The sequence below is a fragment of the Sminthopsis crassicaudata genome, chromosome 1 (genome assembly GCF_048593235.1).
Source record: "Sminthopsis crassicaudata isolate SCR6 chromosome 1, ASM4859323v1, whole genome shotgun sequence".
NCBI classification, from domain to species: Eukaryota; Metazoa; Chordata; class Mammalia; order Dasyuromorphia; family Dasyuridae; genus Sminthopsis; species Sminthopsis crassicaudata.
In genome coordinates, this window is record NC_133617.1 from 756,315,287 (window position 1) to 756,340,408 (window position 25,122).

A 25,122-nucleotide genomic window follows, 5' to 3' on the forward strand; every position below is an offset into this window, starting at 1 on the left:
AAGGAGGAGACATCACATAAATAATTTGTCTGCCAATGAGGCATATAAAGGATGAAATAGTGCCAAAGTGTAACAAGGATAAGGAAAGATTTCTCAGAGAGAAGGTAGGAGAGGGTTCCAGGCCTAGAGTTCAGCCAGGGAAATACATATGGTCAGAAATGCACGGACAGGAAACCTGTGTCTCTGGATCACAGAGGTGGTTGAGAAGGTGTGAGAAAACTGGAAAGGTAGGGGTACCAGACAGAAAGGGGTCTGGAGGTTGTCCCACTGCAAGATGGTTTTCCAAGAGGTCAGAGATACAAAGGCAAGTCCCACACACCCCAAAGTAATTAAAGCAATACCTTTTGCTAAAGCAAAGCAGGGATGTCAGATACCTGTTGATAAAGGAATGGCTACAGAAATGGCTAATGTTCTATATCAGGGAATGGGATTGTTCCATAAGAAGTGGTGACATGTACCATGGCTGCCTCAGTAGAACCCCAGCTTCCTAAATCCCCTGACGCTCTTGGGGACTCTGCAAACCGTTCTGACCTGCCTGGTCCAGCTTCATTCTTCCCAGGCACAGATCTAGTTCAAACCAAGTCCCTTTTCTTCTTTTATGGAGGGATGGTCTTTTCCTCAGACACTGAAAGACAAAAGTGGGGTGTCTTGATCTCATTTCTCTTTTATTCCTAGTTCCGTCCCAGCTGAAGAGCAAGCTGAGTTCAAACAACTCTTGGAGGACATCCAGGAGCTGCAGCAAACGCTGAACGGGTTTCGTCAAAAAACAGTATGAGCTTATTGTTCTTAAAACCCTTTGGGCTGATGGAGCTTCTGGGAGGGCTCTGATTTATTTTCACCATCATGGCAGTGGAATATGATGTTGTCAGTGCCCAGAAGAAAGGTTCTGACTCCAGAACCAGGAACAAACCTCTTTAGCACACTTCCTGGGGATTGGGAAGAAGATGAGGATGTCTCCCAGGTCCAGCGTTTCTCAAGCGACCTTTGGCAGATAACATTACCAAATATGATATTTAAAATAGAGTCTTAGCATGGAGCTAGTGATTTTGGGCACATGACTTCTACATTCTGGACCTATTTCTTCATAATGTAAAATGGGTGTAAAATAGAATTCCTGTCAAGTGAGTGGGTTAAAGTTCTTTTTTGTTGTGGATTGATCTGGTAGTAAAAACAAAAATTGTCGATTCACCAGAGAAGTTAAAGAATTGATAAAGAGAAAATGAAAAAGACAGTGCAGACTTGTCAGAAAGATTTTTTTTTTAACGTGTCAAATCTAAAGACTAATGGGATCAATTAAATTAAATTAACAGCAAAATATTTTTTAAAAAACAAGTTCATAGTCAAAAACCCTGGAATGATCTATAGAATCTTTCAGGTTCATCTGTGGTAGCTTCCACAGACGGAGTTTAGAGCAGGACCAAAGAGAAAAAATTTGCTAGTTTATTGAGGGTATTCTGGTGCTAGACACCTGCTAGTGATTCTTTAGACAAACATGAAGTAGAAGAGATCATTTTATTATGTACATAATATTTTGTTTTAGATACAAAATAGAATATCATAATGAAAATAAATAACATTTTTATAATTATTTTGTGTCTGACTTTATGGAAGATTTTCAGGAAGATGTACTTTCCTTCTTTCTGATCCTTTGTCACCAAGCATCAGTTTTTTCTTCTACAAGCTAGTTTCCTAAAGTGAACTTAGCTGCTTAGAGATAGGAAGTGCCCTATGCAGGTGACCAATAAGTACTCTAAAGCTAGATGTGCCTCCCCCTGGGGATCCATGAGTTAGCATTCTGGTTGCTTAAACGTGAGCTTGTATCCCACAGCCTAGTCATGGTGCACATTCACTGTGTTTCTGATGATTTGACCATTAATTGCTGGTGCTGTTTGAGTGTTATTAAAGCTATATATTTGTACTGGTTCTAAGTGGGAGAGGGGAGGAAAGTGGGTGAGAAAAAACACTTTTAAGTTGTTCTGTTTAAATCAGTAATAGATTTAAAAATTTTTTTTCTGGATTATAAAACAATTCTCACTGTTTCCTGACCTAGACAGCAATACAAGATGGCATTTCCCAGAAGAAGTTAGACCTTGCTGAGACCACTAAACATCTGGTAAACATCTTTGTTGATTTCCATGTAACTAGATTGCAGCTGTTGGCTGTGGGGTGGTCTAGACTGCAGCACCCAGTGAGGGGGCAGTGAATCTTTCATTGGGCAACTTAACACGTGGGGAATGACTTGTATTTTTATAAATTTGACTCAGTTCTCTGTATATTTGAGAAATCTGGCTTTTATCAGAGATAATTGTCGCAAAATCTCTTCCCCTCAACCCCCCCACCTTCGTTTTCTGCTTTTTAAGTTTGGTTGTATTAGTTTTGTTTGCTAAAACTTTTAATTTTATAAAATAAATATTATTTTACATTTTGTAATGTTCTCTATATTTTCTTTGGTCCTAAATCCTCCTCTTGCCCGTATTCTTCTAATTTATTTATGATATCACCCTTTATGTATAAATCATATATCCATTTTGACTATATCTTGGTAGTATGGTGTGATCAGGTGATTTGTCCCTAGTTTCTGCCATACCATGTTTCATTTTTCCCGGCACTTTTTGTCAAATAATGAGGTTTTGTTCCAAAATCTTAGATCTTTGGATTTAGCATTTTACTGTGGTCTTTTATTCCATTCATCTACCACTCTGGTTCTTAGTTTTTACCAGATTATTTTTTATAATTGCTATAATTTATATAATTATATAATATAATGTAACTTATTTTCAGACCAAGTGCCCAAGGTTATCCCTTAGACGAGGGATTATGGTTAGAACTCAGGTTTACAGCATCAGCCCCAGTCCAGTGGTCTTTATGATTCATGGCTATAAGTAGCTTAGGGTTTGTGTTACCACATTAATCATCCTTTGATTTGGTTTATTCATCTTTACCATTGAGCTTCCTTATTGTGGGGAGAGAACCCTGCTCTTCCAAATAAATTATCTAATCTAAAAGTTTAATATTTCTTCTCAACAGAATGAATTAAAATTGTCACTAGTTACTTTGAAAGAAGAACAGGAGAATTTAAAAACAAAAATTGTCGACTCACCAGAGAAGTTAAAGAATGATAAAGAGAAAATGAAAGAGACAGTACAGAAACTCAAAATTTCAAAGGTAAATAATTATGGTGTTACTTTTTTTTAAAATGAGTTAAAGGGAACAATTTTATAATTTTTAATAGCATTTATTTGTTTGTTTGTTTGTTTGTTTGTTTATTTATTTTTGCCAGGTGCATGTCAGGACAGTTTTTTGGAGCACACATTCCTTCCTTCCCTTCTTCCAAAAATGATGACAGTTTGATATAGGTTATGCATATGCTATCACATTAAAAAAAAAATCCATATTAGTCACAATTGCAAAAGAAGAAACAGGTCAAAAGAAAAAAGAAAAGGATGAGAAAGAATAAAGTGAAGAAAATTTGCTTTAATCTGCATTCAGAGTCCATCAGTTCTTTGTCTAATTATGGACAGCATTTTCCTTTATAAATCCTTTGTATTTGTCTCGGATCATTTTGTGTTGCTGAGTCAATCATAATGGATCATCACACGATATTGCTGATGCTATGTACAATGTTTTCCTGGTTCTCTCATTTCATTTTTTATCACTTTGTACAAGTCTTTCCAACTTGTTCTGAAATTTGTTCATTAATTCTTATTCTACAGTCGGATTCTATTGCATCCACTTAACTTTACCAGCAGTTCATTAGTGTCCTAATTTTCCCCCATCTTCTACAACTATTATCATTTTCCTTTTTTTATCATTAATGAATCTGATAGATTCATCAATCTCAGAGTTGTTTTAATTTGCATTTTTCTAATCAAAACCAGTTTAGAACACTTCTTCTTATACCTGTACATATCTTTGATTTCTTCATCTAAAAGCTGCCTGGTCATATTCTTTGACAATTTATCCGTTGGAGAATGTCTTGTATTCTTATTAATTTGACTCAGTTCCGTGTCAGTGAGGTCTTTATCAGACAGTATTGACTGTAAAGATTGTTTCCCAGCTTTCTGATTCCCTTCTAATCTTAGTTGCATTGGTTTATTTGTATAAAAACTTTTAAATTTAAAATAATCAAAATGATCTCTTTTACATTTTGTAATGCTCTCTATTTCTTGTTTGATCATGTCTTCTTCCCCCCCCTCCCCTGTAGATCTGACAGGTAAACTGTTCCCCTTTTCTAATTTGTTTTTATGTTTATGTGCCCCTTTATGTCTATCTAAATCATACACCCTTTCTGACCTTATCTTGGTATAGGATGTGAGACCTTCGTCTGTACCTAGTTTGTGTTCTATTGCTTTTAGGTTTTCCCAGCAGTTTTTGTCAAATAATTCTTATCCCAAGGGCTGAGGTCTTTGCTTTTATCAAACACTGTTACTTTTGTTACTGACTACTGTGCTTTGTTTACCTAATCTATTCCCCTGACCCACTACCATTTCTTAGCCAGTACTGATGGAATATAACTTCTAGGAGAGACAGAAATAATTTTAAGGTCCCCTGACTTTAGAGTGATTCTGTTCTAATAATCTGTCTGGCTTTGGAACCTGTGATCCCAAATTTCCTTCTTTCCCCCAACCTTGGAGTACTATTGTTCTGTCAATCTGTCTGTCAATGATTGTAAAAGTCTTCTGGCCTAGGAATATAATAATATTTCTTCCCTTAGATTTTAGAGAAGATATATTAGTGATCCTGAGACCCTCTGACCTAAGAATGCTATTGTTCTAGCAATCTGTCAATGATTTCAAAATCTTCTGACCCTAGAAGAGTGCTACAAGCATTACTGACTGTCCGTCAAATTCCTGAGACCACTTCTCAGTTCTACCTCTAGGCCATAAAATTAGCACATCAGTGACACGAAGACCTGGATAAAGGTGTCTCCTTTCTCCACGTTCTTTGCTAAATTCTTTTGGAACTTATCCCGCTTCAGTTACAATCAACTTTGCCTCTTGACTTGGTTATGGGTTCAAGCCTGCAAATTCGTTTGAGACACCTCCTGATAACCAGTCTGCTATCCCCAACTTTTTGGGGTCCCTTCCCAACCTCAACAAATTATTCTAGGCAGAATTGTCATTTTTATTTTATTGGCTTGTCTTACCCATGAGCCATTAGTATTTTTCCAGTTGTTTAAATCTGACTTGATTTGTGTGAAAAGTGTTTTGTAATTGTGTTCATATAGTTCCTGGATTTGTCTTGTAAGGTAGATTCCCAAATATTTTATATTGTTTACAGCTGGGTTTTTTGGTTTTGTTTTATGTGTAGAGACCTGTTTATTCTTTTTTGTTGTTGCTTTCTTACTTTTTTTTTTTAAGCTTTTTATTTACAAAACATATGGATGGATAATTTTTCAACATTGACCCTTGCAAAACTTTCTGTTCCAAACTTTTTCCTCTTTCTCCCCATCTCCTCCCCTAGATGTCAGGTAGTCCAATACATGTTAAATATGTTAAAATATATGTTAAATCCAACATATTTATACTTAGTTATACAGTTATCTTGTACAGCTGTTTTAAATGTAATTTCTCTATCTCTTGCTGCTGGGCTTTCTTTGTCATATAAAGAAACACTGATGATTTACATGGGTTTATCTTAAATCCTACAACTTTGCTAAAGTTGTTAATTGTTTAATTTTTTTGGATAGTATTTTATTTTTCCAAATACATGCAAAAATTCACCTTTGCAAAACTTTATGTTCCATATTTTTCTTGTTTTCTGTTAAAGTACCAAAACTCAAAAATGGATATTACTATAGTTTATATAAAGAAGACGAGTGAACTGTGGTTTCTCTCAAATGCTTTTTCTTCTTAGCTTGAAGTGACTGAGAAATATGAAGCCTATCGAGATGCAATTGAGGGTATGCCTTCATTCCAAATGGAGCTACAGTTATATCAAAAGAAAATGCAAGAACTTGCAGAGTGTGTGGACAAAGTCACAAGGATCTTGAAAGAGGTTTGTACTGTGTAACGCTAACATCTGCACTTTACCAGTCCTTCACTGCTTCCTGCTGTGGAGATGAATCTTGGTTCTCAGCGGCTCTGCCAGCTGAATTCATGCTTTAGATTTTTATTTTTTTTTTTTGGCCAGGTTTTTAAGTTAGGATCTCCTAAATTAGCTGTCTTTATTAAGACTGCCCTCAAAACTTTAAGTTGTTCTTTATAAATATAAGAAAATAGGTTGGTAACTATTAAGACTTTCTTAATTTTGGAAGCAATAGAAATATCTGTGTATTTGTTTTTGTTTTTCCCATTTATTCAGTCTCTATCCCAGAGATTGAATATCCTGAGTGATCATTTCTGAAAACTCTCAAAATTGTTAACTTCCCAAATGGACCTTCTCTGTGCATACTCACCTTCCACAGAACGTTAGAGACTATGGTAGGACGGCCAAATGTGGCAGCAAATGAACGGTATGAAATGGAGAGCCATGACTTCCTATGGGATCCTTTTTGTATTTTGCTGGGTCAATGGAAATGCTCTTCTTTTTATATTTTAAGTTCACAACCATTTTTCATGAGAGAGAAAAAAGGCATGCCCACTGTTGAAAACTATAATTCAGTTGGAGGGACACAGAGTGTGTGCTCCAGGGCATCCTTCTTGTACAAGTACTTTTGAGATACTATGAAGATTAGAATTGAAAGGGAAGAAAATAGACCAGAAATTATAACTCATGGAATACCGTAGTTCTAGAAAAAGCAAAATTTAGGATCCATCTATTAAATAGATAGAGAACTAGACTCGCATGACTGGAGTCAGGGAGATTTGAGTTCAAATCTGGACTCAAGACTCTTGTTGGCTGTGTGACTCTGGGCAAGACTAATCCTAACCCTAACCCTGTTTGCTTTGGTTTTCTCATCTATAAAATGAGCTGGAGAAGGAAAGAGCTAACCACTCTAGTATCTTTATTTATTTATTTATCTATTTATCTATCTATTTATTTATTTGTTTGTTTGTTTGTTTTTATTTAGAATTTTTTTTCCACAGTATATATGCATGAGCAATTTTTTTTTTTAATAACATTATCCCTTGTATTCATTTTTCCAAATTATCCCCCCCTCCCTCCACTCCCTCCCCCTGATGACAGGCAATCCCATACATTTTACATGTGTTACAATATAACCTAGATACAATATATGTGTGTAAATACCATTTTCTTGTTGCACATTAAGTATTAGATTCCGAAGGTATAAGTAACCTGGGCAGACAGATATTAGTGCTAACAATTTACATTCGCTTCCCAGTGTTCCTTCTCTGGGTGTAGCTACCTCTGTCCATCATTGATCAGCTGGAGGTGAGTTGGATCTTCTTTATGTTGAAGATTTCCACTTCCATCAGAATACATTCTCATACAGTATCATTGCTGAAATATACAATGATCTCCTGGTTCTGTTCTTTTCACTCAGCATGAGTTCCTGTAAGTCTCTCCAGGTCTCTCTGTATTCCTCCTGCTGGTCATTTCTTACAGAGCAACAATATTCCATAACCTTCATATACCATAATTTACCCAACCATTGTCCAATTGATGGGCATCCGTTCATTTTCCAGTTTCTAGCTACAACAAAAAGAGCTGCCACAAACATTTTGGCACACACAGGTCCCTTTCCGTTCTTTAGTATTTCTTTGGGATATAAGCTCAATAACAGCAATGCTGGGTCGAAGGGGATGCACAGTTTGATAACTTTTTGGGCATAATTCCAGATTGCTCTCCAGAATGGCTGGATTCTTTCACAACTCCACCAGCAATGTATCAGTGTCCCAGTTTTCCCACATCCCCTCCAACATTCATCATTATTTGTTCCTGTCATCTTAGCCAGTCTGACAGGTGTGTAGTGGTATCTCAGAGTTGTCTTAATTTGCATTTCTCTGATCAGTAGTAATTTGGAACACTCTTTCATATGCCACTCTAGTATCTTTAACAAGAAAACCCCAAATGGGGTCACAAAGAGCCAGACATGATGGAAGTGACTAAACAACCACAACATTTTTTTCATAGTTTGAATCCATAATACTATTTGTTATTATCTTCTAATTTTTCTTGTAATGTCCCAACAAAAACAAAGACTAATGAAGAGATCTGTTGCATTATGAGAAATCTCCTCAAATATTGTAATGAGTAAGTGTTTGAATAAGCCATAAGAAAAAAAATCACCAAAGTAGATGACTGGAAAAGTTACTGGGCCAGTCACAAGAATGACAGAATGAGAGAATGTATAGCCACAGAGTGCTTTGATATCAAGTCAGTGCCAGGAAGCCAGTTATAAATGGCTTCTCTTGTGACATAAAAAGCTTGAGAGATATGATTAATTGTTTTTTTTTTTTTAATTTTGACTAGCAAACAATAAGTGGATTAGTCATTTGGCCATCTTTTCATAACCCAAAGACAAATCATGGTGGCATTGATATCCTGTATTCCCTTAGAAGAGTGGATATTCCCTACAGGTGTCACTTGGTTAACAATTTATGGAAAGAATGAATATTATAATATAGTGAACCTATCCTAATAGGATGGAGGAATGTGACTTTGATTATATTGCTTTTACTCCCAGAGCACCCCAACCTAGGTCCTGAGTAGAACACAGGGGGCTTCTCTAGTTGGAAGGAGTCTGAACAAGACCGAGAATAATGTTCAATCCAATCTTATACCTACTCTTCAGGAGCTGATTTGATTTGTAGAGAATGAGGAAACAGGAAGGGGAAGACATCCTGGATCTCCTCAATAGTAAATAGTCATTAATATAAGAGAGGAATAATCATTCTCTCATTTTTCTGTTTGATTCTATTGAGAGTCACAGGGAATCTTCAATGATACAACAAACATTTCATCAGGAGTTTTTTAACTATGGGACTTTTGAGGGGAAATAATGTTGAGAGGCAAAAGAGAAGGAGACCAATCACATTAACATTATCAAAGGGACAGCACCCCCTCTGGTAAGCAAATCTTATTGCTAAAAAGCACACTGGTAAAAACAAATGGTTAAAAAAAATTTTAAATATCCATGTAAGGCTCAGAATTCTCATCTTTCATAGTTGTCACTGGACAACATCGGATGTAACCCTCTGGTTTGAGTGTGATCTCAGACTAGTTTTAAAGTTTACTGGCTGTTCCAGTTCAGGTCACTTACTGAGACTGTCTTTTCTGCTAAAAAATCTTTTATAAAATTGTTCTTGACACAATTTTAAATTTATTTTTCCAATAACAAAGTTGATTAGTGAGAGTTATGTCTTTAATATTAGAAAATCAAAATTTGGAACTTTTTAGACCAGAGAATTTACCTCTTTAGGTTAGTCAATTGTCATGTTGATATCTGAGAAATTCAGATGTAACCTGAAAATTAGAAGTCAGTTTTATAGTTAACATTATTCATTCCTCAGTTAGGAAGATGAGATTCTACTCAAATAATAGAACATTTTTAAAAAGAAGATGAACTCTGAAGAGTTCCCTCATAAGTTTCCATATTGATTTCAATTGTGAATAATTTATAATAATAACCCCTTGTAAAAGTGGATATCTCTTTCAATGGATGTCTTTATGGCATTTGCAAGATGGACTTGCCATTTTTCATTTGAGATAATTATGCTGCAGTTCTTTTTTTCATTAATACAAAAAATACATTCACAAATACAAAAAAGAATATTCGTGGTCCAAAAAATAATTTCCCTTCAAATAATAAAGTCTCACTCATCAAGGTAGGACTGGATACAGTTGTTATCAGTATCACCAAATTGCAATAAATTAGCTAATAAAATTTAGAGGCTTTTTAAAAATCACACAAAGTTTTTACTTAAACATTCCTTTCTAAAAGGAAACAGCTTAAAATTTATTCTGATATAAAAAAGACAACCACTAGCCTTTCATGAAGTATGTTAGTTGGAAATCTTGAAATTGATAGTTATCTCGTATTCAACCCTGAAAATAAAAAATAAATCTTTAAAATTGGAATTTCTCAAAACTGATTTGGTGTAAAATGTCCTTAAATATTATTTTAGATAGGAGAACCCACTTAGACTACATTCCAATTTCCATTAGGATAGACCAGACCAAATAAAATAAAATCTGGATATATATAATTGCTAATGGCAACATTTAAATATCCAACCCTAACCCAATTCATTTCATTTATTATTACATCAGTGTCCTCATTGGTTCTCTTGTTGCTCAGTCTTACTGACTGTCCTGGTCTACTACACATTCCTCCTGGATGAAAGATGCTTCAGATGCTGCTTTTATCATATTCCTTATCTCCTGAAACCCTATCGAGATGGCTTCTTAATTATCGAGTCCAGATTTTCTTTTCTCAGCTCTCAAGATTAAAGCCATTTAATCTTGTGTTAAATTTGTACAAGAAAAACAAAGAAATAAAAAACTTCACTTTTCTAAACTCTTATCTGGCTTGGATTAATCCTAAATACTTTCTCTTAATACAGAACCAATCCCTGGAGGACCAGATTGAAAGTGCTCAGACCGAATTAAAGAAACTGAAGACTGAGGAAACATCGTTGAAAAGACTAGTCATTGTTGAGAAAGAGAAGCTTGCCACAACCCAACTGAAGATAAATAAGAAGCATGAGGATGTTAAGCAGTATAAACGCTTAGTACTTGAGTATGAATTTAAATTATTTTCAATTGTGTGATGCACTATTCAAATTGATCAGTATTCTAAAATTTGTAATCTTTTGAAAAAGTCATGGAATTCATAATTAATCACATAAACTTAAATAGTTAATATTCACTAATACCCCCTTTTGAAAAAAGGCAATTCTGTTTCTTTTATGTAAATTTTTAAAAGGGGACTTTCTATTTATGGCTTATTTCAATCCTATTATAATTAACTTTATGAGCTGTCCAAATTATTCATTATTTTGGACAAACTAGAGCCCACTCTGAAACCTTTTCCTAAGCCACAACATTAATCTTCTGAAATATTTAGAAGATTGTTAACTCAGTGTTGACATAGGGCAAAGTGCCCTGTGTCTTTGCCATAATGATGAAAATATTATAATGTTTGTGTTTATAATATGGAAAATACTATATGTTTTATTTGTTGTTTTAGTTTTAAATGTTTCTTGGGCATTTTGTCAAATGAAATCTCTTTTTAGGCTAGTGACATTTAGTTGGCCTTATCTGGTAGGAGCAGATGATTTGTAATACTTGAGAACGACCAATATTTTGAAGAAATGCTTTTAATATAACCATCAGAAAGATAACTTAGAATCTTCCAGCATACAAATGGAGAGATAAAAGATGCTAGCTGAACTAACCACTTCTGCAAATAGTTGTTTTAGAAATTTGAAAAATTTTAATCTTTTGCCAACAAAGACTAGAGAAAACTTAGTTATTGTCTTAAATATACCTTTTTTTTTTTTTTTTTTTTGGTTAAAAAAAATGCTCTGTTAAGGCCCATTCACCAGACATAGAAATGTTTTGGTGTAGAATGATTTGCATTATATTGGAGTTTGACTGCTTAGGATATATCTTAAGTTTTCTTGGCCTTGTCTGACAGAATCAGAAATTTAGTAACTTAGAAGGTCCATTTAATTATTTGCTTTTAAGTGTTAAAACTCACTAGTATGAAATGATTCTAACACTCTGCTTTGGACTTTTTAACAATTTGTTTTTATATATTGAGATCAGTTGTAAATTTTGTCAAGCAAAGGTTTTTATTTGATAGGAATGAGGAGAAATGCTCACTTTTGAAAATCTTGAATTTCCATTTAAAGTTTGCCTTTTTCTACTTTGGCATTTGCTCACAGAGCAACTATGCAACTCTACCATTTTGGTTTTTCCTATAGGGAATGCAATAAAATTCAAGAGAAGAGAGGAGCCATATGTGAACAGGTGACAACAATTAATTGTGATGTTCAAAAAATCAGACGTGAAATACAACAACTCAAAGATGTCACTGAAAATGAGAAAGTGAAATTCCAGGTGAGGAGAGATTGGATGTTTTAAAAGGACCATAATTATCAAGTAAAGGAGATGACTGTTCAGGTAGCCTTGGGGTGAGGCAGCGTTCTCAGTGTCCATTCATATCTGGTCAAGGGATTGCATTGCCAGCATAACCAGCAGGCAAAATCTCTGTAAAACTCTCACAGTTGCTTTTAACAATTATTAGATCCAAATTCATTTCTTGGAAATCAAGGCTTGACTGAGGCTACTGTCTCTTTAAAAAGTACTCAAAATAAATGTTTTTTAAAAGGATATGAAAAGTGCAAGATAATATCAGTGTTCAATATGTCATACTGAGGGACTGTCGGTCCTCAAGGATTTGTGAAGCATCTGTTATGTGCTGGGGATTAGGCGAAGTGCCAGGGATACTGTGACCAAAAAATCACGTCCTGCTGATCATTTCTTCCAGAACAATAATATTCCATAACATCCTTATACCATAACTTATTCTTCCATTCTTCAACTGATGGGCATCCCCTCAGTCTTGAGTTTCTTGCCACTACAAAAGGGCTCTGGCCTCTTTCTTCTGATCTTTTCTGGTTTTCTCAGGACTATTGTTCTGCACCAAGTCTTTGTTTTTTACTAGTCCACATGCAAGCTGAGGTGCAAATCTGGAGTACTTGGAAATTTCTGATGTACTCAAAGAGTTTTAAAGTTGGAACCTATCTGCAAGTCGTTCTCAACTCCTTTTTCTCTCTAATCCTTTCCTTTCTTCTCACCTCAATCACCACTGAACATTTCAACTTAGATACCTTGCCAACATGGGAATCTCTTTGCCCTTCAATTCAGCTCCATTGTTCAATGTCTGGCAGTGATAAGATTTTCCTGGTCTTGCAAATGACAAAGATTGAGAGTCATCTTTAATTCAATCCTTTTCTGCAATAAAATCCTGCTCATTTTTCTTTTACAAGTTTGTCAACATTGTCTGTTAACTACTTCATTCCCCAGTTTATCAAGTGAATGAAATGAATATTAAATACTTTGTATCAGTGAGATGTGTGCACACAGAGACACAAAATTGTGCCCTTCTTGAGCTTGTGGCCTGCTATAGAGCCCTGCTATATACGGACAAAAATCTATATAAAAGTAGTTTGAAAGATCGAGGTCACTGACAACTGTGTGGGTCATTGGGTGTGTAGATCCAGGAAAGCTTCCTAGAGGAAGTGCCTGAGAATTGAGCCTTGAGGCTCAGGGGAAGGCTTTCGGGAGAAGAGACTGTATGGGAGGTGGGGGTGGCCGAGCCTGAGCAAAGGAAGATGGGAAGGAAGTAGGCTGTCTCATTTGTCTGAGACCTGGAAGTTCATTCAGGAGAATAGTTAGATGAGTGTAGAAGGCCTTTAATGCTAGGCCAAGAAGTTTGACTTCTATTCCATAGCCAAAGCAACGGAATTAAAAGTTTTTCAGCAGGAGAGTAATGAGTAATATGAGAAAAGTTTTTCTTTAGGTATATGCATGTATATTTATTTATGGATTTGTTTATTTACTCGCTCACTTGTTTATTTGTTTGTTTATTTTCCCCTCTATGGAAGATAAGTTGGAAAGAGGAGAGCCTGAAATCAGAACCACAGACCTGTTAAAGTTGTCTAGATGAGAGAAATCAGGGTCTGAACTGGGAACGTGGTTGTGGGAATAGAAAGAAAGATGCTAAGGAAGTAAGTTGACTTAGCAAGATAGGACATCTGATTGGATCTAGTTGGGAGAAGGGAAAAACCAAAAGTGTGTACATCAGAAGGGAAGATGAGAGAAGTAGAAATGAAACCTTAGAACACAGGGATTTGGGGGCAAGCAGCAGGTAGGAGATTGCCCTGTCTTTCCTTGGCTCGATGTCACAGCATACCCAAAGAGCTCTTCCTCCTGGTGTCAGAGGAGGAGCAACCGCTGCTGGCACCAGCCCAGGACAGACGGGTAGAGAGACTCGAGTGTCCATGAATTGAGAACATGGAATGTGAATGACAGAGCAATGTGACTGACAGAGAAAGTACTGGGTTGAATTGGGTTGGGGGAAGAGTAAAAATAATGTCACTGGCCATTCTTAAATTCGAGAATTTAAGCAAACAGGAGGCCCCAAGTCTAAAGATTATAAAATCAGAGGGCTAGAGTAGCAGCAGCCTCGGTGCACAGGGCCTAAGCCCTCGTTTGACAGACTAGGAAGCTCCAACCCTGGAATGAGAAGTGTCCTGGATGAGTTTGGAAGTGAGGGCTGTGCCTCTGGGACTTGTGTTCCTCACCTTGTAGCAAGTGATAGAAAATGGCCAATTCAGTTGTAGTTCTCCAGGCTAAAGATGGAGGTAGTGTAGAACTGGACTGGGGACTCCCCAGGGACAAAACAATTCACCCAAGATCAAGAGATTCTCTGCTGAGGTCTGAAGAGGTTGTGATCTGGGCCAGTAGAGGTCTATCTTTTAACTGTAACCATCAGTAAACTGCAGTTTATTCAAAGTAAAACTCATGGGGTTTTGTTTTTGTTTTTCATTTTTCCTTCTAGGAAATTTTCCTCACTTTGAAAAGTGCTGTGGAGAAATACCATGAAGCTATGGAAAAGGCAGCAGAAGAGGGCAAAGCTAGAATTAGTGAAAAGGCTGCTGAGCTGAGGAGAGAGTTTATCGTTTAGCATATGCTGAGTTGCTTCAGTCTGTTTATTCAGAACGTCTACAAGCATGTAGTTTTGAGAAATGGATAACGAAGTAAGAGAGTCTAAATATTAGCATAAATAGACTGGGGCTCTCCAGGTGGAAATTCAAACATGCTTGCATCCATAGTGATCTTCTAAAATGATAAAACCCTTTTAAAAGAAATAGCTTGTCAATAAAGTAATTTTCCTCAGGAGTCCTGTGCCTGGGCTCTTAGTGCTTGTCAGGAGAAGCGAGGCGGTCCTGAGAACCACAGCGCTTTTGAGGTATTTTTGTTTTCTTTTGGGAAGGATTTGGATTGCTGTTTTGCAGTTGGATGCTTTTCTAATGGAAATGATAGTTGCTTTTGTTATATATCAGCTACATCAGGTTATTATTATATATATTCATGTTTTTCCTGAATTTTTACATTAATATCATCCCTGCTTTGCAATTTACAAAATGGACAGTCAGAGGGATTTTATTGACTTGCTCTGTCATCCAGAGGAAGGCAAGATTCAAATTCATATGCTCATAAGTCCAACAAGCTGGTCCACGTGAAGGAGTGTCTTATGTAGCAAGTGCTCCTCCCTGCCTGATGTCCAGAGTTCTGTTCTCCCTAAAAGAAGTAACGTGAAGTTGGTGTGGAGTATTCCCCAAACTGACCAGAAGTTTAATGTACTTTCTTTATTACCACTGGAGTAAATAACTCTTCCTTCTGTGCTTAAACTAAGTATTCTTGAACTTTGACCCATGTTCTTGCGAAGAAGGGAAATGCTCTTTGACTCCTGGTCTCATCTGTAAACTTCTTTGAAATCTAGATGTTATATGTGTGAAATTAAAATTGTAAAATTTAGGAGGTGTTTCTCAGAATCAATCTGAAAACTGCCCTTTGGGCCTCACATATATTCCAAGTTTATTTAATCCAGACTTAAGTATGATTTTGAGGAGAGAAATGTAGAACTTGAAAATATTGCTCTGAAGATAGTTTTTTTTTTGTATCTAGTCAGCCAACTGCTGTGGGTAGAACCAATATTTAATTTCACATTTAACTGATGTTTTAAGTAGCTAATCTGTTAACTACTTAGGGATATTTAAATTTGTACTTAGTAGGGTGAAGTTAATGCATTTGGAGTTTAATAATAGGCTGTTCTCTATTTTCACAGGGAATGCTAATTTCATTTCAAATAAAATGCCTGCCATGGATTCCAATTAAGTTGGTTCTATTTATTACTTTGGCTGAAGTATACTACTTAAGGCTCAGAGTCAAGATGGAGGAGTGAAGGCAGAGATTGCTTGGGTTCTCCCAAATTACCCTCCAGACAAGTTTAAAATAATATTTTAAAACAAATTCTGTAGAGTTTGTGCCAACCTAAGACAACTTAGAGTTTGTGGAAAAGGACTGTTCCTGGTGGGTGTAGGGTACAGCCAGCCTCAGTGTGTGCATCAGCGGGGTAAAAGAATAAGGCAACCCTTTTGCTGACACTAGGTGCGTGACCTTTTCGCCTTCACCATATCCATTTCTGGATCACAGTTCCAGGGTGAGGGGAGCACTAGGGTATCAACACTGGTAGTGGCAGGGGAGCCGGGAGTCACAGTTCCAGGGTAGAAAAGTGAGTTATGACACATGAAAAGAGTTACAAGCCTGCTGTGGAGTCGGAGGCCCCGGGTTCTCTCAGGCACTCTGCCTTGATCATGGGCAAGTCAGTGAAACTCTGAGAGGGCTCTAGAAGTGTGATTAGATAGGGATCTGGAAATCCTGGAAAGAAGGAGGAACACGACATGAGCATAAACATCCAGAAGTTTAGGGTCCTATTCACTCCCACTGCCCATGAGTTTCAGACTTGACCAAGTGGTGTGGGACTAGCACATTGGAGTCAAGGGCTTGCTGGTTGTCATGGTGCCCCATGACTGAGACTCCCATGCTCCCTTGAGACAGTGGGGGTGTAGACAGCTGAAATTCTGAATAGATGCACTTAAATCAGACAACCTAGCACTTAAGGCTAATTACCTATTCGATATGAGACAAGGACTATAATCATAGGCAAGGATTGGAAGTTGGGAGAGAGGCCACAGTCACTGGGCGGCAGGAAGAGGAGATGAAAGGTGAAGATTCTGGACTCCAGAATCGAGGAGAGATCTTTGGTGAGCCGTATGGCAGCTTTCCTGCCTCCTTCACTTCTACCCCTAAAGACCAAGGACTTTATTTCATCCTGACTTTGGCTGACCCTGAAGACGTCTAGGGAACTAGCTTGTACTTTACATTGGGGTGCCAGGGTTTCTGTGTCCAGAGATTGCCTAATATTTGTGCTCTAGAAGCAATTGTAGTTAATCCTTCCAACACGAGCAGAAGATTGACTTACACATGACCCATTCTCTGATTTCTGGTCTGTGATCCCAGGGTTGCAGCCTGGCCACCCACTCCCCCACCCTTTTCCATGAATGCATGTGGCCATACCTGGAGAACTAAAAGTGAAAATAGGAGCAGGGGAAAAAAGATGGATACAGCTGGCTCCATGTAGCAACATTCATTTTTTAAAAGTGTTCAGTAAACTATGTGGTTACAGCACACACGAAGGAAAAGTGATTGTGATTACACACAGCGCCCAGGCCAGGAGAGTAGTGACCACGCTTCTTAAGTCATTCTACTGGAAATTGGGACACTGCTGCTGAGCAGAGACCTACTTTAATTTAAAAGCAGGAAATAGGTTGAGAAAATGAGCAAACAGGAAAAGAATATGACTATAGGAAGTGACAGGAAAGATCAAAACAAAAACTCAGAAGAAAACAAAATCAAAGCAACAACATGCAAAGCCTGAAAGAAAAATGTAAATTGATTACAGGACCCCAAAATTTCTAGACCTGAAAAAAAATTTTTTTAAATCAAATAATTAGTAAAGTGAAGGAAACATTTTTGTGGGAGGAGAATGCAAGAAAACTGAAAAGAGTCAAAAGCTTAATAGAAGGGGTGTAAAAATTCATTGATGAAAAAAACTTTAATTCGAGTTAGGCTAGTGGACGCTAATGACTCAATGAGACATCAAGAAACAAAAGAATAAGAAGAATGAAAAACTAGAAAAAAATGAACTATCTCATTGGAAAAACAACTGACCTAGAAAATAGATCAAGGAGAAATAATTTAATAATTCCTGGACTACCTGAAAAGCCATAAATAAAAAGGGAGAAAAAAGTCGGCATCATATTATAAGAAATTATCAAATAAAATTGTTCTTACATCCTCTAACCAAAGCGTAAAATAGCAAAAAATGCACTATAACTTCCTGAAAGAGATCTCCAAGTGAAAACAACCAGGAATGTTAGCCAAATTCCAGCACTCTCAGATCGAAAAGAAAGTATTCCAAGCAATTATAGTTTGATAATCCAACCTTTAGAGCTGGCAGATTAAAGGATCAGGTATGGAGTGTGGACTTGTGGAAGGCAGAAGAGCTAGAATTACAGCCAAGAATAATCTCTCCAGCAAAACTGATTAAACTGCTTTGGAGAATAGTGAATATTTAATGAAAAAGCATTTTCAATAAAGTAAAGAAAAGACCAGAACTGAATAGAAAATCCAACTTTCAAGTGTAAGACTCAAGCATAAAAAGGTAAACATAAAAATAAATTTTAAAGAATGCAAAAAGTTATAAATTGTTGAGTAGTTGGAGGTCCTTTATGTTTTTTAGGCAGCTAGGAATATACAAAGGGCATGAAGGAATAATGGAATAATTAAAAAATTAAGGAGTTGTCAGATTGGCTAAGATGACAGGAACAAATGAATGTTGGAGGGGATGTGGGGAAACTGGGACACTAATACATTGTTGGTGGAGTTGTGAAGGAATCCGGCCATTCTGGAGAGCAATTTGGGAACTATGCCCCAAAAGTGATCAAACTGTGCATACCCTTTGACCCAGCATTGCTGCTATTGGGCTTATATCCCAAAGAAATACTGAGGAGGGGAAAGGGACCTGTATGTGCAAAATGTTTGTGGCAGCTCTTTTTGTTGTAGCTAGAAACTGGAAGATGAATGGATGCCCATCTGTTGGAGAATGGTTGGGTAAGTTATGGTATATGAAGGTTATGGAATATTATTGCTCTGTAAGAAATGATCAGCAGGAGGAATACAGAGAGGCTTGGAGAGACTGACATCCACTGATGCTGAGTGAAATGAGCAGAACCAGAAGATCGCTGTCACTTCAATGCTGTATGAAGAGGTATTCTGATGGAGGTATTCTGATGCATATATACTGTTGAAAAAAATTTATAATTATAAAATTAATAAAAAAAAATTAAGGAGTGAGGAAAAGGGATGCAGTGGGAGAAGGTGGGGAGGGAAAGGTAGAATGGGGTACATTTTCTCATAAAAGAGGCATTGAAAGGAAGAGTTAGATGACGAGGTTAGTGGCAGGTTTGGGGTTCAGGGAATTAAATGAAGAGGTTTAGCTCCCCTAAATCACCTTGGGATTCACTCAAGGTAGGGAGTTGTGGGAACCCCCTTCTCATGGCACAGAAGTCCTTTGTAAAGGAATTTATGAACCCAAAAAGCTAGACTGATAAAAAGTTTATTATTGGCATTGGGAAGTCAGCCTTTGCTCTGCATGAATAGAAAGACTGAATTCTTTAGTGGCAAGGTCCCGACAGAGAAGTAAAGTGTTTAGCAGAGAAATCCCAACAAAGAGATAATAAAGTCTTAGGTGAGGATAAAGAGAGGACAACATTGAAAGAGAATATCATTCCAATGGACAGAGGTTTCCTTGGCATAGCATGGCATAGTATGACATGGCATGCTAGGTCTTCTGCAAGGAGAGGGTTTAAAATTGGCTCTTTTTATAATAGAATCCTTGGCTACAAACTGGGAACAGTTCCTGGTGGGAGCTGGTGGTGGAGTTTTTTTTTTTTTTTTTTTTTTTTTATTATTATTTATATATATATATATTTTATAATATTATCCCTTGTATTCATTTTTCCAAATTACCCCCCCTCCCTCTATTCCCTCCCTCCGACGACAGGCAATACCATACATTTTACATGTGTTACAATATAGTCTAGATACAATACATGTGTGTGAATATCATTTTCTTGTTGCGCAATAAACATTAGAATCCGAAGGTACATGCAACCTGGGCAGACAGATATTAGTGCTAACAATTTACATTCCCCTCCCAGTGTTTCTTCTCTGGGTGCAGCTACCTCTGTCCATCATTGATCAACTGGAAGTGAGTTGGATCTTCTTTATGTTGAAGATTTCCACTTCCATCAGAATACATCCTCATACAGTATTGTTGTTGAAGTGTACAGTGATCTTCTGGTTCTGCTCATTTCACTCAGCATCAGTTGATTTAAGTCTCTCCAACCCTCTCTGTATTCCTCCTGCTGGTCATTTCTTACAGAACAATAATATTCCATAACTTTCATATACCACAATTTACCCAACCATTCTCCAACTGATGGACATCCATTCATCTTCCAGTTTCTAGCTACAACAAAAAGAGCTGCCACAAACATTTTGGCACATATATGTCTCTTTCCGCTCTTTAGTATTTCTTTGGGATATAATCCCAGTAGTAGCGCTGCTGGGTCAAAGGGTATGCACAGTTTGATAACTTTTTGGGCATAATTCCAGATTGCTCTCCAGAATGGCTGGATTCTTTCACAACTCTGGTGGTGGAGTTTGAGCTGGAATTGAATAGAATTTAATAAGTCTCTAATTCAATAGGATTGGAATTCTCCAGCTCAGGATTCAACTAGCCCTATCTCGATAACAGAATGAAGCTGTTTATCTTGTTTCCTCAGGCGGGGTCCCACAGACACAGGGTTCAAGGAGAATCTCTCCAAGGATTTTTAGAGTCTCTGATCCCTTTGTTAAATTGACCCATAAAATGGATAGCGGAGTGGATTAAAAACCAGAATCCCATCAATAATGTTTACAAGACACCCTTGAAGAAGAGACACATAGTGTGAAGGTAAGAAAGTGGAACAAAATCAATTATACTTCAGTTCAACTTGGAAAGGGAGGAGAGGAAGGGGAAGGGTCAGTAAAGATGATTTCAAATAATGAAAAAGCAATGCTTAGTATTCCTCAACAGTGGAAGTTCCTTCAGTTTTCTCCTAGTCTCAATCCAGCTGCCCCCAATGCTTGTTTGCTGATTTTGCAGAGCTGGCCTGGAGATGCTGGTATTTCCCTCGGGTCACAAGTCTACCTCAGGAGGTAAAGTCTTTCCTGAGTCTTCTCAAATTGTCTTAGGAAGATAACTGCTTTAACCTGCCTTTTGTTTATTTCTGATGCTCTGAGTCACTTTGAGGCAAAATCTCCACCATTTTCCCAGAATAAATCTATTTTAGAAAAAAAAATTTGAACAGACCATAAAGAGCTTCCTATGGGAAAAGCTTCAGGACAAGATCGATTTACTGCTGAATTTTACCAATATTAAATTCTAATATTCTCATATTAAATAAATTATTTGCGATAACAGGCAAAAAAAAAAAATAAAGTCCAACCAAATCCCTTTTATGAAACAAAAAAGACGCACACATACACACGCATATACATATATATATTTATACACATACACATATTGGTTTATAAATCAGTTTCATAATATTAAAAAGACCAACTAAAATATTAACAATATGTCCTCAAGATTATACATTACGACCAAATAGGATTTATATCAGGAATGCAGAACTCTTTCAGTAAAAAGAAAACCTTTAACAAAATTAAATAAGAAAAACAAAAATGATGATTAAATCAATAAATGCAAGGGGGCAGCTAGGTGGCACAGTGGATAGAGCATCAGCCTTGAATTCAGGAGGACCAGAGTTCAAATTAGGTCTCAGACACTTAATACTTCCTAGCTGTGTGACCCTGGGCAAGTCACTCAACCCCAGCCTCAGGGGGGAAAAAAATAAATGCAAAAAAAACTTGACAAAATATAACACATTTCTATTAAAATAACTTCAAAGTATTTTTTTTTTCCTCCTTAAAATGATAAACATCTATGAAAACTATCTGGAAGCATTTGGTGATAAACTAGAAGCCTTCCCAGTAAAGGCAGGAGTGATATCCATCATCACCAGTAATAAACACTGTCAGAAATGGTAGTAAGTGGGATGAACATGAGTTTTTCTCAGAGAAATGACCCCTGAAAGAGTGCCATACTTTAGGGCTACAGTATCAGGGAACCTCCTCCTTGTCCCATTGCTTAATCTTGCACTTGTAGTTCCCTGTTCTTGTACCCTAAGGATGAAGTGAACTTCTGGGACAGATTGTGAGCCCTGATACTAAGTCAGGAACAGCTGGGCCCAAGATAAGTGGTTTCAGGAAATAAAAAAATCCTGCTTTGCTGCCGTGCTTTGCCTCCCTTCACTAGATTATCCTGGTTGAAGGGAATACCCAGTTCCTGCAGGAATCGAATAAATAGCAGAAGAAGAAAAAGAAATGGAAAGTATCAGAATTGGAGTGAAAGTCTCTGTGGTTCCTGCTGATGTTCCAGCCCCAGCTAGCCAGCCCTGGCCGTCCTCAGGGGAGAAATTATAGAAGAATACAGGGAGAGTCAGGATTGGAAAAGAAGGTGGGCTGAAGAGCAAGACTGCCCCCCTCCCTCTTTTACTTCTCTCCTCTCTTTTCTCCCCATCCTTCTACAGAGACCCCAGAGGTACAAGAGCCTTTGAGACCCCACATGGGAGGAGACCAATCAGTGCCTCAGTGGCTCCTGAGTCAGCTCTCTTCCCCCAACCTGGTCCTCTGCCCCACCTGTGTCCCCTCTCCCCAACTATCCCACACATCATCATTCAGACGACAGACTGCTTGCTGTAGGAAGGAGGAGAGCCAGGGGACTGGGGCATGGGGTGGGCTCTGGCATGAAGCCAGGGAATACCATCCTAAGTGATGACCCCTGGAAGCCTGAGCCCGAGGGACAAAATCCTGCCTAGGATTCAACTCTGAAAAGAAAGGGCTGGGGAACTAGGATGTTTGGGGAGCAGGGGTAGGGTCTGGGAGGGAGGACAGACCTATGTAGGTCATGGCAGGAGGTCAGGGCCACTCAAGTGTTCCAGGGAAACAGCTGAGTCTGGGAAAACAGGAGGGCTATCTAACTGCTGGACCCTCTCACAGAGTTTAGGATTGGAGTCTCTAAAAGGAAAGTGGAGACAGGGAGCCCCATTTTTAACTTCTCACTTTCAATTTTTATATCTAATCAACTGTGAAATTCGGTCATTTCGGTGACCACTATATCTTTTATATTACTTCTTCATTCACACAGCAGCTGAATGAGAATTCAGGTCCTTCCTGGGACATCTTCCTTGGGTCCTAATTTGCTCAGGGCTTTGTCCTCTCTAATACTCCTTGAGTGAAGTTGCCACAGTGATTTCCCCCAATATTAGAAATAAATGCCACTCCCTCACTCCGCAACTCCAAAAACTCTCTATTGCCTCCAGAATCAAATAGAAAGTCCTGCTTAGCATTTAACCCTTCACCATATTTCCAGCGTTATTATACATTACTCCCCTTCACACAGTCCAGCAAAATTGAATTTCTTATTCTTCCTTATCCGTAGCAAACCTTCTCCACCCTTGACACTTTTGAGCTGACTGTCCCTCGTGCCTGGAATCTTCTCATTCCTTCTCTGTGCTTTTTCTGGTTCCTTGTTTCCTTCAAGACTCAGCTGAAGAAACTCCTTTAACAGGAAGCCTTTCCTTATCCTCTCAGTTACTAGCATCATCTCTCGTCTTTCTGAGATTATCTCCGATTTACAATATGTATATCTTACTTGTACCTAGTTGTTTGCATGTTGTCTCACTCATTAGAACAGAGCTTGCTAAGGCAAACACAAGGGATGGTGAGCTGAAAGCTAGGGTACAACAGCCTCCCAATGCTTGAGTTCTATAAGGAGATAATTATATATGGATACAAATGCTATAAATATCCTAATGGATCCTTGGAAGAAAAAAAAAAAGATTCTCCATCACTGAATTAGAATTAGATTAGAGGAACCCCTGCTTCCTCTGACTGAGCAGGTTCTGGTTTTGCCACTCTGCACTTAGTATAGCAACTGGAATACAGTAGGTACTTAATAAGTGCTTGCTAATATGTTGGGAAGAGAAAGGAAGATTTTACTTAATTTACTGAGAAAATTTAAAATAGGGAAAAGTAGGCACCTGGGTTGCTCACCAGAGAGACTGTCTATATCGTTAAGCAGTCACCCACTACTCAGTTCATTTTATGCCCGACAGAGCTTGCGACAAAATAATATGAACTCCTGGAAACCAAGGGCTGTTTTGCTTCTTCTTTTCCTTAGGTATAAAGCCTGGCCCATAGTTACTTAATAAATGCTTGATGGATGCATCAATGAATGGATGATCCCAGTGAGAAAAAAAGAGAACAGCTGCTAGTAGAAAAGGTTTGATTACTAATGGAAACTGCTGTGAGACTCAAGGAAAAGAATTGAAAGTTCATCAGGAGTCAAACATTGAGAAAGGGAGCACAGTGTTGGGCTATATGGAAAGTAGAGCATCCAGAGGAAGGAAGCCAGCATGATGAAAGTCCTCAAGTCTGTGCCGTGAGGATCATTTGGAAGAACTAAGGAGCTTTAGTTAGGTGTATTAAGAAGAGTTATATGTTCGGATTCACTCCTATAAATAACGCTCTCAGACTCAATTGAAAACAAAAGTAAGGTTTTAATCAAACAAGGTATAGATAGCTTAGATTTGCATAAAAAAAACAAATAGAAATAAGAACAATTAACAATATGACAATTATAGCAGATAGAGGAAGAGAATACATCACCAATTCAAGGGAACCTCAAAAACTCAAATGGCTGGGAGCCCCGTTTCAGCCTCAATCAACTTGAATTGTGTAAAGATTTTCGCGGGCAAAGCGTCCTTCCCACAGGTGAAGCTTGACTGTGGTTCAGAACACGGGTTTTTTATATGTTTCGGGCAAATAAGGCTCCCGGCCAAAACTAGCTATATGACGTTTTTGGACAAGAACTTGTAACGTGCAGTTTGTGTGACAAAGCTCAGTATATTCATGTTGACTCATCCCAAACCTCTGAGGCTTGACATACGTCCTTATTAATTGCATATGATCAGGGAGGGAGCCACCCAGCCCTCAGCATAAGCATTTTCCAAGAATGGCTAGTTCCTGGTATCGTCAAGAACATGCAGAGTTCATGGACAGGTCAAGTTCCTATACTTTAGAAGCTCAGGCCTCTTAGATTTGAGTGAGCTTACAATTCTAATGTGAAATCTTAATTTCTTATTCATTAGGAGACCTGTTAGAACCTAAATTCATGTCAGTTAGAACCAGGCTTGCCACCTTCAAGTATCTAAAATCTTCTCAAGTCTTAGATTTTCCTATCTGACCCAAGATGACCAGAATCAGAAGCAATGGAGTCAGGAAGGTGCCAAGATGAATTCACTTTTCAGGTTAAATTAAAATAACAAATGGGCGGCTAGGTGGCGCAGTGGCTAGAGCACCAGCCCTAAAGTCAGGAGGACCTGAGTTCAAATTTGACCTCAGACACTT

General features: G+C 37.8%; 1 protein-coding gene across 1 annotated transcript in view; it reads left to right on the forward strand.

The window, feature by feature from the left end:
• The window catches only part of NUF2 (NUF2 component of NDC80 kinetochore complex), a 31,476-nt gene extending 15,664 nt beyond the window's left edge, over positions 1-15,812 (forward strand). Inside the window, exons 8-14 of the mRNA XM_074284617.1 lie at positions 676-769; positions 2,051-2,113; positions 3,028-3,165; positions 5,857-5,997; positions 10,470-10,645; positions 11,835-11,970; positions 14,477-15,812. Of these exons, the coding sequence (XP_074140718.1) occupies positions 676-769; positions 2,051-2,113; positions 3,028-3,165; positions 5,857-5,997; positions 10,470-10,645; positions 11,835-11,970; positions 14,477-14,602 (874 nt within the window). The 3' untranslated portion in view covers positions 14,603-15,812. The remainder of the gene's footprint in view (positions 1-675; positions 770-2,050; positions 2,114-3,027; positions 3,166-5,856; positions 5,998-10,469; positions 10,646-11,834; positions 11,971-14,476) is intronic.
• The last annotated feature ends 9,310 nt before the right edge of the window (positions 15,813-25,122 follow it).